At 38.3% G+C, this 19571-nt stretch overlaps 1 protein-coding gene across 5 annotated transcripts in view; it reads right to left on the bottom strand.

Annotated features, from left to right (window-relative positions):
• Positions 1–19571, bottom strand: part of LOC117991876 (carbohydrate sulfotransferase 11) — a 55237-nt gene that overhangs the window by 24509 nt on the left and 11157 nt on the right. For 3 of the 5 annotated variants that reach the window (XM_069505329.1, XM_034979508.2, XM_069505330.1), the window contains exons 2-3: positions 15921–16211; positions 14975–15031 (exon numbers count right to left, since the gene is read on the bottom strand). In XM_069505329.1, coding sequence (XP_069361430.1) covers positions 14975–15031; positions 15921–16073 — 210 coding nt within the window. In that variant the 5' untranslated portion in view covers positions 16074–16211. The remainder of the gene's footprint in view (positions 1–14974; positions 15032–15920; positions 16212–19571) is intronic. The other 2 variants (XM_069505328.1, XM_034979509.2) reach the window with 2 other exon arrangements.

Below are 19571 nucleotides of genomic sequence, written 5' to 3' on the forward strand. Positions count from 1 at the left end.
TATAGACATGCTGAAATGGCTATCGGGGAAACGCTCAGCAGTCAGTCAGTCACCTTTTCCTGTTATATATTTAGATTTGAGCGTGTTTTTATCGTTCCGTTTCGAACGTTTCGTTTCGTGAGTGAACGGCATTTTTGAAGCGATGGATTGTCACTGTACGGGAGCGGTGTGCAGGCTCGACCGTACCAAAGGGGAGATTTCCCACCGAGCGGTTGGTTGTGCTCGGTAGCGCCAGCTGGGCCGACGGTTATGTCTTGAAACTTCTATATATAGTCCAGATTGCAGAAAACTCCGTTAGTGCGATTACTATCGGCGGTACATTTGTTCGGGACTACGTCATCGATTAAACAGCGCCATCTAGTTTCTATTGTGGTAACCGCCACAGTCACGATTTTTTTAAGACTGATCGAAGCGACGAATCGTACCGTGTATGGAACCCTTTATAATATATCTAGTGTGTATCACATGCAAGACATTTGACTGCTATTTAATTACCATGTTCGCACTTCGCACACGCCTAACTACTCGTAAAATAAATATTTACTGGATAAAGCGCTGTAACGAGCTCAGGGTAAACAAAACGGAGACGGTTTATCCTTCCTTAATTGCGTAAGGTGCGTGCAGATTGATATACCTACATAGAATTTAGGGTTCCGTACACGAAGGGTCCCTCTTACTAAGCCTCCGCCCACATCCGCCAATCATCATGACCCATAGCCGGCTCACTACAGAGCACAGGTCTCCTCTCAGTATGAGAAGGGTTTGGCTGTACACCACGCTGGCCTAGTGCGGATTGGCAGACTTCACACACCTTTGAGAACGTTATGGAGAACTCTCAGGCATGCAGCTTTCCTCACGATGTTTTCCTTCACCGTTAAAGCAAGTGATATTTATGCATGTATGACAAACCGGCTTTACTCACGTATTTAGTCGATAATAATAATCGGTGTGTAATGGAAATCACTCACGATAGTTCAAACGCTAATATAAGTGATATTTAATTACATAAAACGTACATAACTCCGAAAAGTTCGAAGTGCGTGCCCGTGCTATATTTTATTTTCAAGAAATTAGAGATCCCAACGAAAATTGTCATAATAATAGTAGTGCGAAGCCGGGGCGGGTCGCTAGTTTATAATATTATGGGTGATAGTGATTTTATTAAATCATTTACAAGTAAGCTAGTTTTCCTCCGTTAGGTAACTAGGTGCTTAGGTACGTAGTTTTCACAAAACTGCTTTGAGAATTACCTACGTAGATAAAAGGCTTACTAAAGTAGGTATCATCATCAGCCTGTGGATGTCCACTGTTGGACATAGGCCTTCCCTAAAGAGCCACCACACCCGGTCCTCAGCCTTCCTCATCCAACCCCTTTCCGCCAGCCTCTTTATATCGTCGGTCCAGCGTGCTGGAGGGCGTCCCACACTACGCTTGCAACGCGGTCTCCACTCAAGGACTTTCCGGCTCCAACGGCCATCGCCTCTACGACAAGCATGACCTGCCCACTGCCACTTCAGCTTGCTGATAGTTTGGGCTATGTCAGTGATCTTGGTTCTCCTGCGGATCTCCTCATTTCGGATTTTGTCCCTCAAGGAAACTCCGTACATAGCCCTCTCCATAGCTCGCTGAGCGACTTTGAATTTGTGGACAAGGCCGTTTGTTAGTGTCCACGTTTCAGCACCATAGGTGAGGACGGACGGGAAGAACACACTGGTTAAAGACCGTCTTTATACTATTAAAGTAGGTATGCAGGGCTTTAAATTTTCTAATGTGCGCGCGGCCTTATTTGATGTGCTAACACCTTGGCCAAAGCAAACACGTGTTTAGTGTCATATCACCTCCTGACAGTTAGATGGCTGAATTAGCAGGAATTTTCACATTCCTAGTTTAGTACGTAAACAAAAGCCTATGATACTGATGAAGCTTGCTGGAAAGTTAGGTAGGTAGGTAATAGGTATACCTACTTGCAGTGGCGTGCAGGTCATAGAGGCATAAATGCACTGCTTACCCCAGTTGTAATAGCTCAATGCAATACATTATGACCTGCCAGTAAACAGGTTCCTACCTAACTAATGCCTACCCTGGCTTCAAACCCTGTGCACGCCACTGCCTACTTGTGTTGAAATATTATGATAACATGATTAAGAAGTTGCGAGGGGCGGCGACGGAGCGACGCGGACACAGGTATTAATGATTTGAACCCATCGCTGGCCCACTACTGAGCACGGCTCTCTTCTCAGAACGAGAAGCTTTCAGACAGATTGGCAAACTTTACACACTCTGAGAACATTATGGAGAACTCTCAGGCATACAAGTTTTCTCACGACGTTTCCTTCACTGTTAAAGCATGTTATATCACCGTTTTTAATACCAACGCCGCTGTCAATAGGTACGTACATGTATTTTAGGGTTCCGTAGCTCAAAAGGAAAAACGGAACCCTGATAGGAACACATTGTTGTCTGTCTGTCTGTCAGTCTGTCAAGAAACCTACAGGGTCCTTCCCGTTGACCTAGAATGATAAAATTTGGCAAGTAGTTAGGTCTTATAGCTGACATTCGGGCAAAAATCTGAAAACCGTGAATTTGTGGTTACATCACACAAAAAAAAATTGTGGTCATGAACTAATAATTAGTATTTTCAATTTTCGAAGTAAGGTAACTATATTAAGTGGGGTATCATATGAAAGGTATTCACCTGTACATTCTAAAACAGATTTTTATTTATTTTTATGCATCATAGTTTTTGAATTATCGTGTAAAATGTTGAAAAAGTACGACTGTATTACGAAACACTCGTTGCGCGAGCCTGACTCGCACTGTCCGGTTTTTCACTTGTTTCACGATTTCATTGTAACTAAGTTCGCTGCAGTAACAAATATATGTATAACAGATACCCGAGTGCAGACTACGTACCTACGTAACACTACCCCAGTTCCAAGTTATTGTTCTAAGCAAAAACAACCCGGCACTAACGGTAAGTGTAGTTAGTATGAAACTAGTTTACAACGTTCAACACACTCATATTAGCTTTATAATCACGGTTATGCAAAAGAGATCTCATTAACGTTAACCAGGAACACAGTTGGGTACACGTGTACAATTTATTACACACAGTTTATATTTTCTACTAGATGATGCTGGCGACTTCGTCTGCTCAAATCCCTATTTTTTCCGTCAAATTTCCAAAAATCCTTTCTTAGCGGATGTCTACGTCATTATAATAGTTATCTGCTGCTCGATTGCGGTAGAATGACAGTTACAATGTCACGATAGCAATCACCTCTGATTGGTTGACGCTTGCTTACAATGCATTGTTGCAACAAGAATCGCACAAATTCAGCCAATCACAACTATTGATATAGTAGGTAATAATGATTGATTCAGGTTTTACGAAATCAACCTACAGTATGCCAAATTTCAGCCCGATCCATCCATCCAGTAGTTTGGGCTGTGCAGTGTGCGTTGATAGATCAGTCACTCAGTCAGTCAACTTTTCCTTTTGTATAGAAGTATGGATTTGTGAGAATGATAAACAGATAAGTTGCATTGGAGTCGAAGACCATTTAAGCGCATATTTACCAGTTTTCACTAGTTAATACAAGCTAAGCTAAGGTATTTAACATAGTACCTACATTATGCAGCAGAAAACTCGGAACTCTTAAACTAGAAAGAAAATACCTACAACAAAATCCCTGTAAAATTGCCAAGGACTTCGTAATTTCCGTTTGTATAAGATCTACAGTCTACATAATCACAAAATGAAAATTCACTGATGCAATTACTTTATTAGATACTGGATCTCACTTCAAAGCTAATTCATTACGACACATAAGACCTTCCCACGTACAGTGTTCAAATTAAACGAGAGGCATCTCATCATAAGGGACTAGGCTAGGGTTATCACAATAAATATGAAAACAAAAACAAACGAAAAAATTTGCGAACAATTTCTTTATGCAATAAGACGACCGGCAAGGACGAAATAGACGCATTTTCTTTTACTTAATTTTCCGCTGATGTCCGCATCATACGAATTTTTTCACGATTGAAACAACTCATTAGTCAATGTAAACTTTAGCGAAGCACTTTCTATGTCACAATCATAAACGATAAAGCCATATTAAATAAGTATTTGTCATGATTTTTTTATTATTATTCAGATACAAGTTATCCCTTGACTGCAATCTCATCTGGTGGTAAGCGATGATGCAATCTGAGATGGATGCGGGCTAACCTGGAAGGGATATGGCAGTTTTATTAAACACATATCCCTTTGGTTTCTACATGACATCGTACCGGAACGCTAAATCGCTTAGCGGCACGATTTGCCGGTAGGGTGGTAATGAATCATTCATGATCGCACTAAAAAGAGCACCCGCCGATTTGGCCCTTCTTCGTTTATTTGAGTAAAAAAATATTTATTTCTATTTTTGTTAAGCAATAGGTTTATTGTCAATCACCGCAGTATCTCTGGCAAAACTAATCGTCTTATTGACGTTTAAGATCTATAAATACCTAGGTATTATGTTTAGTGTCAACCCTAACTGTGAGCGGTGCATTTGCAAGGCCGAAGTCTGCCGCAATGCGACATTTTCCAACACCTAAAGGCCTAAAAGCCCTTGTTTCGAGCACTAAAGCAATGGGCGAAATCGTTTATTTGCAAACACTTTGTAGCTTTGACATTTTTCAAATGTCGTGCTCAAGTATAGTGATGATATAGTATAGTGATGCTAATGATATTAGTAAGCTTTCAGTATCGTAAAATGCCACTATTGTAATTTTGGCATTTTGCATTTTTGGCGTTGTGCATCTAAACGGATTTACTTACGTAGTACTAAGTCGACGTTTAAAAAAGTTACACTGAGGGTGCTGGATGAATGTGTCGTGCTTAGCTTTCGTAAAGCTTGGGAAGCGTAAATCAGACTGACCTGACGAACCAATAGCGCCGGCGGTAAGGACGACAACGATGCGTGCAACGTGCGGAACGTCGAAACTTATTTTGTACCACCAAATAATACCAGTGCGTGTTGCCAGTGATGACATATGGATCCGAGACATGGTCGCTAACTATGGGCCTCATAAGAAAGCTCAGAGTCACTCAGCGGGCGATGCTTTGCTTGGAGTTTCTCTACGTGATCAAATCAGAAATGAGGAGATCCGTAAGAGAACTAGAGTAACCAACATAGCTCAACGGGTTGCGAAGCTGGAGTGGCAATGGGCAGGGCACATAGTTCGTACAACCGATAGTCGTTGGGGTCCCAAGGTGCTGGAATGGCGACCTCGCACCGGAAGACGCAGTGATAGAAGACCTCCCACTAGGTGGACGGACGACATCAGACGAGTCGCAGGGAGCCGCTGGATTCAGGCGGCGCAAGACCGTGGCGTGTGGAAGTCCCTACAAGAGACCTATGTCTACCAATGGACGTCTATCGGTTGATGATGATGATGATGATGATGATGAAATAATACCTATTATGTGGATCGTTAAATCATTTGCGCTCGTGCTGGTCCAAGGTCATAGTCAGAGTTCAAAGTTGTTATTACCTGACGCGTACGTTAAATATAGAGACATCAACGGAAAATGCTCATTTACGAGCTAAGTATTTTATACCTATAGACATATAGGTATATGAAATAACATGTCAGGCACGTATCTCATGTTATACGTACATAAGTATGGTCACGGATGTTAACCGCACATAAATACCTACCTTCCCGATCACTGGAAGAGTAAGTGTTTGGCTGTTACAGTGCGACAAGGCTATCTTGGCGCGTGGCGAAAATCGGAACTAACGTTGCCGTGAAGTGTCCCCTTTGTTCTTGTTTGTATGTTCTAAGCCTTTGTTCTCCAACAGCGCCCCCCTATCAATGTCATTCAAGTGCCAAGAGAGCCTTGGCGCACTGTAATATGTGAATTTAACGGTTCATCGATTCCCTTACAATTGCCAAACTACTCATTCGATTTTGATAAATGAAGTGTCGTTAGTTTGAAGAGTCATGACGCATGAGGTCATGAGTCATGACCTTCATAAGTAAAGACGGGAAAACAACGGAAAACGCCGTGATTTGATATCTCAAATTCAATATTTGTCGTGGTCTAGGTCGGCTCCGCGGTTCTCAATGCCATGTCATGCCTACTCATAGTCCATAGATCTACCGCTTTCAAAGTACCTACTTAGTTTCTAATTTTCTGCCTGTAGGAATGTCTTGCTACATTCAGTACGAATGCTAAAATAGATATTTTTCATATTTTAAGAATTCTGTAAAAAATATCGCAGCGCCCTTTTCAGCCAGGCGAAAAGTAGGTGCCTTTACTCATTATAAGAATTTAGGGAGGTGCGTGGTTTTCAGAGAATCGATTATTTTAATTAACTTTTTTTTGAATTAACATATTTTTTCTCAGATTTTGAAAATTTCTCCGGGTACCTACCTCTATCGTTTCTATTACCTACGATTTAAATATATTAATATATTTTAAATATATTTATAATAGAACAAAACATAGGTAAAATGAACTTATTAAGTGTAAGTAATTTGTAAACAAAATATCACCTATTAGAAGTAATTGAAAACCTATTCAGCTCTTCCGCTGGCTTTAATAGACAGGCCGGTGCTTAGGTTTAATGTGAACCATTAAGGGTGGATCACACTGCGGGAATACCTGGTAATGACACCATTACGGTTGTGTTCAAAGATATTAAGTGCCGAGAAAGTCTCCGAAGTGTTTACAAGTTCGTTTAGTATGGACAGCACATTATATTATTAGGTACTCAGTAGCTGACCCATTAAAACTGTATTATTAGTCTTTCTCGTGACTTCCTGCCTTCATCATAGTGTGCCTTCATATCGAAGTTTAGCGGTTAGAAAAACATTCCTAATTTTCTATATATTGTGCCATGTTCGTCAAGATTCCTTTTCTGTCTTTCAGAAGCTCTTTTTCCTTTTTCTCTTTTTCTGGGAAAGGAATCTTACTCTCCAGGATCATCTGTGGAAACTCGTATAGGTACATAATAATTATTATTTTGTCCACCACCCACGCTGTTTATCTATAACGCTTAGTACAAGCTAAAACTTGGATAAGAATAGAAAAACGGGTAGGATATTATCCAGACAACCTTTTGGATTTCAGTGTGAGTATTTTATTAGATAAACAATTAATTAGTAATTTAGACTCTACAAATTTATCAAGCTGCAATAGGTTCCTAGCGTATCTATTGAACTTTATACCCGTGCCCCGTGTTGGATGCAAAACAATTTAAATCATTGTGCATTTTATCTCATCAAACCATCTTGATTACAAAGCTATTATTACATCTACTAAGTATGTAAATTATGTATCTATAGAGAAGGTAATAAGTATATGTATTAAATTGTCACATCACGTAGCATCACGTAACTTACTATACGAGTGGGTATAGATACTATTACTAGTACCATTATCCCTATCGATAATTCGAAATTCGATGGTTTGAAAGTAGAACGAACAACTTAATACTTTAGTTCTGGTTTAAAATATCAAAAAATTTATTGAAGACTTACTTTGAATCATCATCATCAACGCCAGCGTGGTAGCACGAGGCAACGCATCGGCATGATGAATTATACGAGTATAAAATAACTAGCTGAAACCCGCGACTTCGTACGCGTGGATTTAGATTTCCAAAAATCCCATGGGGGCTCTTTTATTTTCCGGGACAAAAAGTAGCCTATGTCACTCTCCAGATCTTCAACTATATCAACATTTATAATATGAGTAGTAAATAATTTACAATTAGGAGGCCCGAAGAGGCACAGTGGTATAGGTGAATGATGGAAAAAGGAGAAACAGTCGCGGGACAGTAGGTTACAGGCTAATTTAGATTAGGTTTGATTACTGTGAATGGAAAAACGGTGGATAGAAAGATTGAAAATGACTACAAGCAGAAATGGAATGTAACGAAGCTAAGTAACAAAAACAAATAAGCTGAGGTTGTAAGGGAGTGGGAGATACAATGGTCCCTTATCACTGAACACCGATCACTTCCAGGCAGCCCCCGGGTAAAGGTCACGAGTCACGACACAATAGAGATGAACTAGGGCTGTCACGAAAATACACTATAAATAAATATTATTTAGATAATATAAAAAAATCTGTCAGAAATATTATTGTAGTATGAGCATATTATAAAAAAAATGCTTGAATATTTCATAGGTTTGTTAGAGTGAAACTTAAAAAGACAGAACATTATTATTATCTAGAAAGTTTATTTATCATGATCAACCCATCGCCGGCTCACTACAGAGCACGGGTCTCCTCTCAGAGTGAGAAGGGCATTGGCCATAGTCTACCACGCTGGCCATGTGCGGATTGGTAGACTTCACTCACCTTTCAGAACATTATAGCGAACTCTCACGATTTTTTCCTTCACCGTTAAAGCAAGTGATTATTTAAGTGAGTATTTAATTAGTTATTTAAACGCACATAAAATCGAAAAGTTAGAGGTGTGTGCCCGGGATCGAACCCCCGACCTCCGATTAGAAGGCGGACGTTTTAACTACTAGGCTATCATAGCTTTAAAGTTTATTGCTGCGTTAGTTTGTTAATTTGCCTACTCTACACGTAAAAATACGCGTGATATTGCATGCAGTGTGCGATCAGCTTTAGTCAGGCACATCATCAGCAATAAGATCGAGGTCAAGGCTAGATTTGTCACCAGTTTAAAAAAACAGGTCGTCAAGCGCGAGTCAGACTCGCTCATCGAGGGTCCTGTACCGAAAAGAAACATAAAAATAGAAATTACGTTAAATTAATCTACCGTCTAAAATCAAATCTCTTTTACTTGGGACTGCAAAATTAAGTTTAATTGTTACGGTCTATTGCAAATTTCTAAAAAAACTGTACTAGGTACAGTGCGACAAGGCTCTCTTGGCACTTCAATGACATATTGACAGAGGGGCGCTGTTGGAGAACAAAAGTTTAGAATATTCAAACAAGAACAAAGGGGACACTTGAAGGCAACGTTAGTTCCGATTTTCGCCACGCGCCAAGATAGCCTTGTCGCACTGTATATAGCTACATAGTTAGAAACTTCATTCTTATTTAATACTAGATGATGCCCGCGACTTCGTTCGCGTGGATTTAGGTTTTTAAGTATCCCGTGGGAACTCTTTGGTTTTCTGGGATAAAAAATAGCCTATGTCACTCTCCAAGTCTTTGACTATATCACTATACCCAAGCAAAAAAAAAACACGTCAATCCGTTGCTCCGTTACGACGTCATTGAAGGACAAACCAACAAACCAATAAACCAACAAACAAACACACTTTCGCGTGATAATTATTATTCACTAATGGCTCCGCTACCGCCTTCGCTCCCGCCCTGTCACCCGCTGACTTCGAGGCCGCGGCCTTAGGGTCTTTTTTACCGTTTAGCACGGAATCCTAAAACCGAGTATAAGTACATAATTGATGAATTCAACAACCGACCACGAATAGAATGAATAGATGATGCGATGCGCGCCACCGGAAATTAAGTTAAGTTTACGCTTGTTGATCATTAAGTATTGCAAAAAAAATTATAGGCAGATAAGTACTAGACACTAGATAGGTACAGTAGCCTGTAGAAAATGTTGTACATCGACCTATAGAAAAAGGTTTCGGCTTCGTAGAGCGGTCTCTCTGTCACTCATACCTATGTGACGTTTTGTCGGTCTCAACGATAGAGAAAACGCTCTACGAAACCGCTATCTCTTTCTAAAGGTCGATGATGATAAGATTACTTGCCGGGTAGGTACTGTATTTTGATTTGATTGGTGTTTTCCCTGAATTCCTGCAATAGAATGATACATATTGTTCGCGACAGGTCGAAATGGCAATCGGGGTATGAAGCAGCGGACGCTCCGCACACCCGCGCTGTACCGCACTGGGTGTGCAGGGTGTCCTCACCCCGATTTCCATATCGACCTGTCGTACGTATTATAATAGTCACGAAATTTTAGAAATGGGCGTTAAATTCAGTTTCAAAAGAGTGCATCATCATTCATCATTTAGAGCCTCAATAGCTCAACAGGTAAAGGTAAAGTGGACTGAAAACCGAAAAAGGTCGACGGTTCAAACCCCTCCCACTATTGTCGTACATACTCTTAGCAAAAGCTTGACGCTTAGTTGGAGAGGAAAGGGGAATATTAGTCGTTAAAAATGGCTAATATTCTTTAAAAAAACACATTCTTGTAAAAAAAATTAACTACTTACCTACACAGACAGCTTTACTTTTTAACAGTCACTTAAAAACCGCTCATTTCGCACTTACAAAAAAGGACTGCTGATGAAATTATTGAAAAAAGCTTTCGGAACTGATTGATGCTGCTAAGACCGTAATAAGCAAAAAATAAGAAAGAGTATTCAAGTAGGTACTTTATTAAGTAAGTCCGTTCCGCAAAAACCTTTTTCATTAAGACGCTTTAAAATATATCTCCGAGCACTTATACTATACTCTTTAAATAATTAAATACCTATCTACTGTGCAATATTTATTAGGGTGCGCCAACAAATAAGACTAGGTACATAATATTTCTAAGCTGCCCTGGTGAACATCGAAATTTTTCTCTCCGTAAGAACCATCCTCGTACCTACTTCAAGGAATATTATAAAAAAAGAATTAGCGAAATCGGTTCAGCGGGTCTCGAGATTTGCGATGAACAACACATTTAGTGATTCATTTTTTATATTATAGAGATTCGAATTTTCTAATCTATCAAAATGTTATGGCCGTGAACTGTTCTAAGTAATTATACTGGGAGGCCTTATGGGCTTAAAGTAGGTAAGTACCTATTGTCAAATTTTCCCACACTGTTGAATTGGGGTACAGTTCAATTCGTTTTATTTCCACCTCACCGTTAGCCACTAACCTAAGGTAACGACATGAATACAAATCTGTTTCTATTTTAACAAGCTTTGAAAAAGTATAGTAAGGTAGTAGAGGTATCAGGTAAGTAATAATTGTCTTTCTTATGATCATCATGATCAACAGAGGCTGAGGACGGGTCTCCTCTCGGAATGAGAAAGGTTTGGCTATAGTCTACAACGCTAACGGAGTGCGGATTGCCAGACTTTACACACTTTCGAGAACATTATGAATAACTCTCAGGCATACCTACAGATTTCCTCACGATGCAATGTTTTCCTTCACTGTTAAAGCAAGTGATTTTGAACTGCTTAAAACGCACAATATTTAATTCCGAAAATTAGCGGTGCGTGCATGGAATCTAGCTGCCGAGCTCTCAAATAGGCGGCGGAGGTCTTAACCAGGGTTGTCGCGGATGCGGATTATTAGAAGTTCACATCCGAGGATGCAGACGCGGATGCGGATGTCTGAATTAATACGAATGATTCGCATTTGCGAATATCCGTAACACCCCTGTTGGTTATCAGTGTAGGTACACTTTTTGATTGGTCAGTTAGGGAGCGAAGTTAGATTGGGCTAGAATTCACGCGCGAGGCCCGCGCCACTCTCGCCCCATCAACTTTCTTTGCAGGTCGTTACTTGTTGCAACTAGGAATCCGCATCCGTAAAAGCTCCGCATGAATTGATGTGAATGTCTGAATTAATGCGAATGATCAGCATTCGCGGACGCGGATGCGGATCTAGTAACTAAGTAGTACCTAGCTAACTACATACTTACATCTATGTCTAAAATATGTTTGTTATTAATTTACCTACACTACACGTCTCCTAGACGTCGCGTCGTCGCGATTCGTGAGGTAGGAAGTACCTACTTCAACATACATACCTATTCAAAACTGGTTTTATTACAAAATTTACACAAGCCAAAACTTGAAAATTAAGTTATACGTAATATACAATCTTACATAATAATATATAAGTGCATACGTAAGTAGGTAAATATGTCAACAAGAATTCACAAATTCAGTTTGACCACAAAATATCAACGCAATAGGATTTTCGTTCCTAGGTAGGTACTTACCTATACCTAAATTATTTTTACAGAGCACTCTTACATTCTTAAAATACGACTATAATATTTGCATACCCACCTACTAGGTAGATGATGCCCGCGATTTCGTCTGCGTGGGAACTCTTTGGTTTTCCGGGATAAAAAGTAGCGTAGATGTCCGTCACCGGGACTCAAGCTGTCTCTATAGGTACCCGTTAAAATCGGTAAAACTGATGGGCCGTGAAAAGCTAGCAAACAGAGACTTTCGTACTTATAAGTATGGATTAGACTAGGTATATCTTACAGATTTTTTACAAAGGCCCATTTTGTAGAAGCATTAGGATTGCATTTTGTATTATCATAGTACTCTCCAACCTAGACCTCATCATTGCTTTTTATTACGCATGATTGTCGTCAAACGCAAGCCTATCTTGCTATAAAAAAATCATAAGTAGGTAGGTACTTAGATATTTTCTTTATTTATTTGCTTGGTGATAAAAAGCTGGCTTCGATTGTTAGAAAGATAAAACTTTTGAATTCGATACACCCGGATAGAGAAAACACTTTATCAGGCCAAGGCTAATGAGCATCCAATATCCAAGACTGGGGCCTCTAATGCCAAGGAACGCATTAATTATGATGTTAAAGGTCTCGAATACCCATACCTAAAGCTATTTATAAACAAAACACTTGAGTAATTGGTCGTTTTCCTTGTTTAAAACCGGTATACTTACTTATTTATAACTATACCTATATATAAAAGGAAAAGCTGACTGACTGACTGATTGACTGACTGATCTATCAATGCACAGCTCAAACCACTGGACGGATCGGACTAAAATTTGGCATGCAGATAGCTATTAAGTATTATGACGTAGACATCTGCTAAGAAAGGATTTTTGAAAATTCAACCCCTAAGGGGGTAAAATAGAGATTTGAAAGCGCGGACGAAATCGACGAAAGACTTCGCTTGTGATTGGGGCTACGCTAAGGTTTCTGACATAGTAGGTACCATCAATGTACAATAGGTAGGCTACTTACCTATTGAATGAACAGAAAGAAATGTCTGAAAATAATTAACATTAGTACTATTATAGACTTATAGAGGCACAGAGTAATAATATAAGGCGATAGTAGGTATGTATTGATAATTTATTTCTAATCATTGAACTTATCAAATCAAGAGCAAATCAATAGATACAAACCTCTCAGTAATTACAACAGCTGTTTACGTCACTAATTTATAAAATTAACCACGTATTCTGTCCTAAGTTACTAAGGGATCGACTGTAGTTAACAGTCCACTTTCGCGGATTAATTATTATTATTGAGCATTAATTTACCAACGAGTAGGTAAATAAAATACTTTTATTTTTAATTATATTTAGTGCAGAGTGGTCGTGGTCATCACGAAGTGACGTATTGGGGGCAGATTTTATACGCCTCACGAGCATTCGCCACTTCTCCCTGCTGGCTGATAGTCTGGTACATTCGTGCAAGGGACCGCCCACAGCGGACATCGTCACTTCGTGATGACTACGACCACTCTGCCAAGAGTGTTACGACGAAGAAGATATTTAGTGCTCCAGCTCAGCTGAACTTTTTTAAGGGTATATAATATTATACAACAAATAATTTCTATACACAAACACAACACAAGACGGAGCATGGAACCAATTTATTCGCTTGAAGCAATGTTATACTTGCAATGTGTGTTTGCCTTTATCCCGTAGAATGTGGAGAAATATATAAATGTCAAATGAGCTTGTTGGCTATCATTGAGAGTTGAACATCTGAGTTACCGAATCACCCCACAGACAGCGTTTGACTAGGTCACTGTGGTTTGACTCTTTGAATGTTTTTGTCTATTATACGCCAAGCCCCTTAGATGAATGATTCCAAGCCCGCACTGCGTATTTTCAATGCGCCTTTATTTCTCGTAAAATTATTTGACATACCTATATGGAAATTATATGAAGCCACACGCATACGCACGAAAAAATACGTACTAACGCCGTCATATAATTTCCATATCACAGAATTCTGCGGACAAATCGCGCAGTGAAATTTCACAGTGCGGGCTATTCTCAGGGTCACGACATAGGGTATACCACTGTGTCTCCACTCTCCGTACTAGAGTCTATATAGATAGAACTGCATACGGCTCAGTCAGTTGGCTGTTCGATTAAGCAGTTATGTCAACTGCAGTAAAACTACATCCTAACTTTTGGTTTACAAACAAGATGGCTAGCCATCTTGTTTGTAAACCAAAAGTCTACAACAAGTAACAATTCTAAGTTCGAATTCACTTTCAACTCCAACCAGTAACAATTATTCCAAGTCAGATTTCACTTTCATATCAAGTTAATATGGTCATAACAAGAAAATGTAAGACTAGAAATAGTGTCTACGTTTAACACCTATGTATTTATCGGGATAAAGGCAAGTGAATCGTGCAGAGTCGTCTTTAGACCTTTTGAAAGCGTGTGCAATGTTAGCGTTACGCTAAGGCTACACTACTCCACTTTTATAGAGACGACATGTTTCAGTAGGTGTTTAGAAAACAGTGCCATTGTAAGTTTCATATTCAAAGACGTGACACTCGAGTTAGGTTAAAACCTATTTAAAGTTTAGGTTAGGCCTATTTAAAATCCTGTCTGTCTGACGTCATAATTAGTTAAAAATGATAATAATTGAAAGCAGGTTTTTTAGACTAGAGAATTTTATTATATTGTGTTAAAAATCTGTGGTAATTCCGTGCATAATATATTTTAAGAAATTTTGGGATCCACTTCGGGAATTGAAAAAAGAAAAAGTTCATCATTCAGTGTCTAACAATGAAGAAATATTGAGAAAAACAAATTGAATAAGAAGTTATCTTTGATTATTAATTCATTAATTATAGATACTTAACTAGTAACGATATTCGACAATTCGTCTTTTTCTTGTCTAAAATCAGAAGGGGATTTTTTGAAAGGGGAAGGGGATGTAGCATAGCCTCAACTCAACACTAGTGTCGATAAATATTCCTTGTTTTTTACCTGTGTCCGTAAAAATGTGGGCGTTAAATATGTTCCATTAATTTTATAGAAGTCGCTCTGCAAAAAAAGAAATCCAATTTGAGTGTGTTTTACCTGTTTTTGAATTGTTCTAAGACGACACGACACGAAAACATGAACATATATGTTTTATTTTATTTCTTTGATCGAATGTCGATTCGGGCGTAAAAACTAAAGTAAAAAGTAACTGCCTGTGTATAAAATAGGTAGGTGCGTTCAAGATAATTCGATTGTGGAGTAAAATGAGATAATTAACTTAAGTAATTTTTTTACGCCCGAATTGTTAGAATAGTCTACAACTATAACTTTAATTAAATTTTAAATTGATGAGCATAAATCAACTCAACCACTCGCAACAAAATTAGTTATTTAGCGTCATTTACCGTCAATGTAACACAAAATTGTCCTTGATTAATTATTATTATTTGCATTATTAAGTAGTTGGTTATTTTAAAGAGATACTTATTGGACTTTTACAGTAACTTGTGTGCTAATAAAATAACCCTTGACTCTTCTGATAACTTCACTCACAAACGTTAATGTTAGTAATGTTGTGAAGTTGTGACTTGTGAGTATAGTACATTCAATATTAACTGACGTGTTTCCACTTGAGACCGTCATTAGCAATAACAATAGGATTAAGTCGTGGCGGGTGAATTCAAAAGTATCAACACTAGTTGATTTGCAACAAAATATATAGGGTTGAACCAGCTCCTTTACAAGTTAGCAGGGACTCTACTGCCACCGCTTAAAGTAATGATGTTTCAGTATTGTTTTAGTATTTTCATACAAATCTTTGTGAAAATGTATAGACAATATTAAAACATTGCTCTTTTAAGGCTAAGCGGAGGTTGTAACTAAGGCCTCAGATCATTTCATTATTATTAGCATTTGGACTGATATAAAATGTATAATGTATTTTGCTTACCTCTTGATAGAAGACCCGTTTGGAGTTGTAAGTCAGATTGTACTGCTGATCAGCAACCATCAGCAGTATCGTGAAGGGAAGCAGGAAGGTTGCAGCGGCAAGGAAAGCTACACATCTCCCTAACCGCATCACGCTCACGTTTCTTCTCCCCATTTTTATTTATTTATTTGTTTTTAAATTATCACCATCACTGTCTGTAGTCTGTACTATACCTTAGCACGAATCTTTACATTGCAATTGCACTATTAACACAATTTTTTTTTTCACATAGTATTTTTAGTATGGTTTTTCCTGTGATATTATAATGGTTAATATTTTGAAATAGACAGATTTTTTACTCAAATAAACTTTTACGAGTGCTTTTGAATCGTCAAAGTCTATTTCATACAAAATCTACTTATAGATTAATAATAATAATTTAATTACTTAACTAGTAATATTTTTTTATTTAAGTGGCGCATGAGAACGATCATTCGCTGTTATTTAAATTAAGGGAGATCTCGAAACCAAAAATATAATATTACCGGGCCTCACACTAAAGCTTGTCATCAACTACATGTTAAGAAGATAATAAAGATTATCATTATTAAAACTTATATTTTATTAACGTACCATATTCCAAGTGAGGTGAGGTATGTTAAAAATTATAGCCGAGGCACAAAATGTTAATAGGTAAATAATGATTAATTATGTTAATTGGCGCTAAGTTTTTTATGTTTCTTATGTGGGTAGGATTCACTTTAAGATAAGAAATACCACTAAAGTGTAAGACATACTTGAAAGAATTAAAAAGTTGAATTGGCGGTAGACAGGACATATGACAAGGGAAAGCAACGAAAAATGGACACAGAAAATAACTGAATGATTACCTCGAGATGGATAAAGGAAAAGAGGAAAACAATACAGGCGATGGGAAGACGACATAAAAAAAGTTGGAGGAGCAACATGGAAAAGGACAGCGCGTGACAGGCAAAGATAGAAGTTGCTGGAAGAGGCCTATGTGTCGAGAGGACACGCTGATAGCTAAATGAATAAAAAAATTCTACTTTATAAAGACTTCTGATGTAGGATGAGACATGGCACGTGCCCGCCTCGGTCTAAAGAGAATACCTATTCTATCTTCGATTTCATAAAAAATCGAGCAGAAAAGAAAGAATCAGCAGACAGGCACTTATAAAGCGCAAAAACGAAGTTCGTTTGTAAGAACGAGTGGTCAAATTGCTTTAATATCGAAAAGCAATTTCCCCCAGTACTGAAGGGGCAATCTTTGAAAAATTAAATTTGATTCTGCGAGGAAATTCTATTTCAAGTCAAAGTTCAAGAATTCTCTGATACTTGTGCCTTCTTTTGTAGATAGGTACATGCTCTTATTATGAGAGTGCCTATTATTTAGATTATTAAAAAAAAATTCAGGCCCTTTTCTGATTAGTTGGTACAGCAGCGCAGAGGTGCAGTGTGACATTAGAACGCTCAGTATACGCGGTAGGTACTGAGAGCTTGCCAAGTGCCTATATTTCTATTAAGCGTTCCTGAATTTTCCATCAAAATGACGGACTTTAAAAATCTCTCTGTGCGAAAGTGGAGGCGGCGCGGTATGCTTTTGACATCCGAGCATGCTGATATCGCACCGCTGCTGCACCGACTAGTTAGAAAAGGGCTTTAGCTCATAAAAAGGTAGGCTTTGATAAAATTAATAAAGATGTACTTAATTATTATTCAACCATACCTATTACATATTTATATTAAGCGCGCTGGTAGGTACATACTCGTATCATAATACAAACCAGTATGTTGCCATGCAATAATAAATACATTGTAGATGAGTGGTACGACTAATTTATTTTGGAAGAAATCCAAGTGTTGCGAATGCTTATAGAGATAAAACTCATTCGTCTTTCGCCAAGTGTATTGTTATTGATTGCCTACGGTACTGGCAATTAGTTTTTTTTTAGTTGTTGACTAGCGAACTCTAAGGCCAGATTTATTTTCACCGGGCCTGGATGGAGCAAAGTACAAAAACTTGTAAATACTATTGTAATTTGTAGCATTTATTTGGTACTAGCTTATGCCTGCGACTTCGTTCGCTGGACTAAACAAATTTCAAACTCTTTGAATTTTCAAAAATCCGTTCTTAGCGGATGTCTGCGTCAAAATAGCTAACTGAATGCTAAATTTCAGCCCGATCCATCCAGTAGTTTGAGCTGTGCGGTGATAGATCAGTCAGTCAATCAGTCAGTCAGCTTTTCTTTTTATATATTATATACTAGATGATGCCCGCGACTTCGTCCGCGTGGATTTAGGTTTTTAAAAATTCCGTGGGAACTCTTTGATTTTCTGGGATAAGCCTATGTTTTTCCCTGGGATGCAACATATCGCTGTACCAAATTTCGTCAAAATCGGTTGAACGCATGGGCCGTGAAAGGCAGACAAACAGACAGACAGACCGACAGACAGACGGACAGACAGACACACTTTCGCATTTATAATATTAGTATGGATGGATTTAGTAATTCATGCTAGACAGTGCCGCAGCTGTGGTTGATCCGGGCCCTAATGTATTGGTTGCCCGGCCACTGCACGGCCCTGTCTATAGGCGGCGTACTAAGACAAATCATGCCTAGCATGTTAGACCGTACAGACAGATTAGTACTCATAGGTTCTGAGTATTTCAGTCTGATTAATCTTATCTGACCAAAACATAGCCCAAGATCCTACGGCGTGATCTAAACACCCATCTGAATGAATGAAAAATAGCATATAATATATTCAAAATGCCAATAAAGAATACAACTTCGCCGAGTCGTCATAATATTACAAATTGTACAAACAAATATTACAAATTATATGTCATCGAGATAATGATAATACTTATTACAAGTTATAATAAGTAGGCAAAAATGATGTAGCCCACTACAAAGAAAAATTGCCAATGAAAGATGAAGATAAATAAATTAAACACATGATCAAAAACAAAAATGCAAAAAAATCTTACAACATAGCTACTCGTACCTATTGGACGTGACAAATTGCAGGATAATTCATTTTCCTATGTTAGACAAGCATTGTTTGTACTTTGTAGCTATAAAATGACTTGTAAATAAAGAGTTCTTAACTGAATTATACATTTTAACATTTCTTTTGGATGAGCTCCAAGATTTTTCTATGTCATCGAGAATGATAAAGTTTATGATTAGTGAAGACCAAACGGCATATCGCAAAAAAAATATTCTATTACGGAACGCGGTCTACAGCATATCGATAAAATGGTACTTAAAGCTATTATTTGTTTATTTACTAGCGACCCGTCCCGGCTTCGCATGGGTGCAATGTAGATACCTACTCCGACATTTTGTTCAAATATCGTCATATTTCATCAAATTAACACAAACCAATATTAAACTAAACCTATAAACCTTCCTCTTAAATCACTCTATCTATTGGTGAAAACCGCATTAAAATCCGTTGCGTAGTTTAAAAGATCTACGCTTTCATACATACAGACAGCGGGAAGCGACTTTATTTTATACTTTGTAGAGATTTATGCGTAAGAGATGTCAGGCGCACTATTCGCCACTATCAGTACCCTTATTATAAATGCGAAAGTGTGTTTGTTTGTTGGTTTGTCCTTCAATCACGTCGCAACGGTGCAAC

This window comes from Maniola hyperantus, chromosome 20 (genome assembly GCF_902806685.2).
Source record: "Maniola hyperantus chromosome 20, iAphHyp1.2, whole genome shotgun sequence".
Taxonomy (NCBI): domain Eukaryota; kingdom Metazoa; phylum Arthropoda; class Insecta; order Lepidoptera; family Nymphalidae; genus Maniola; species Maniola hyperantus.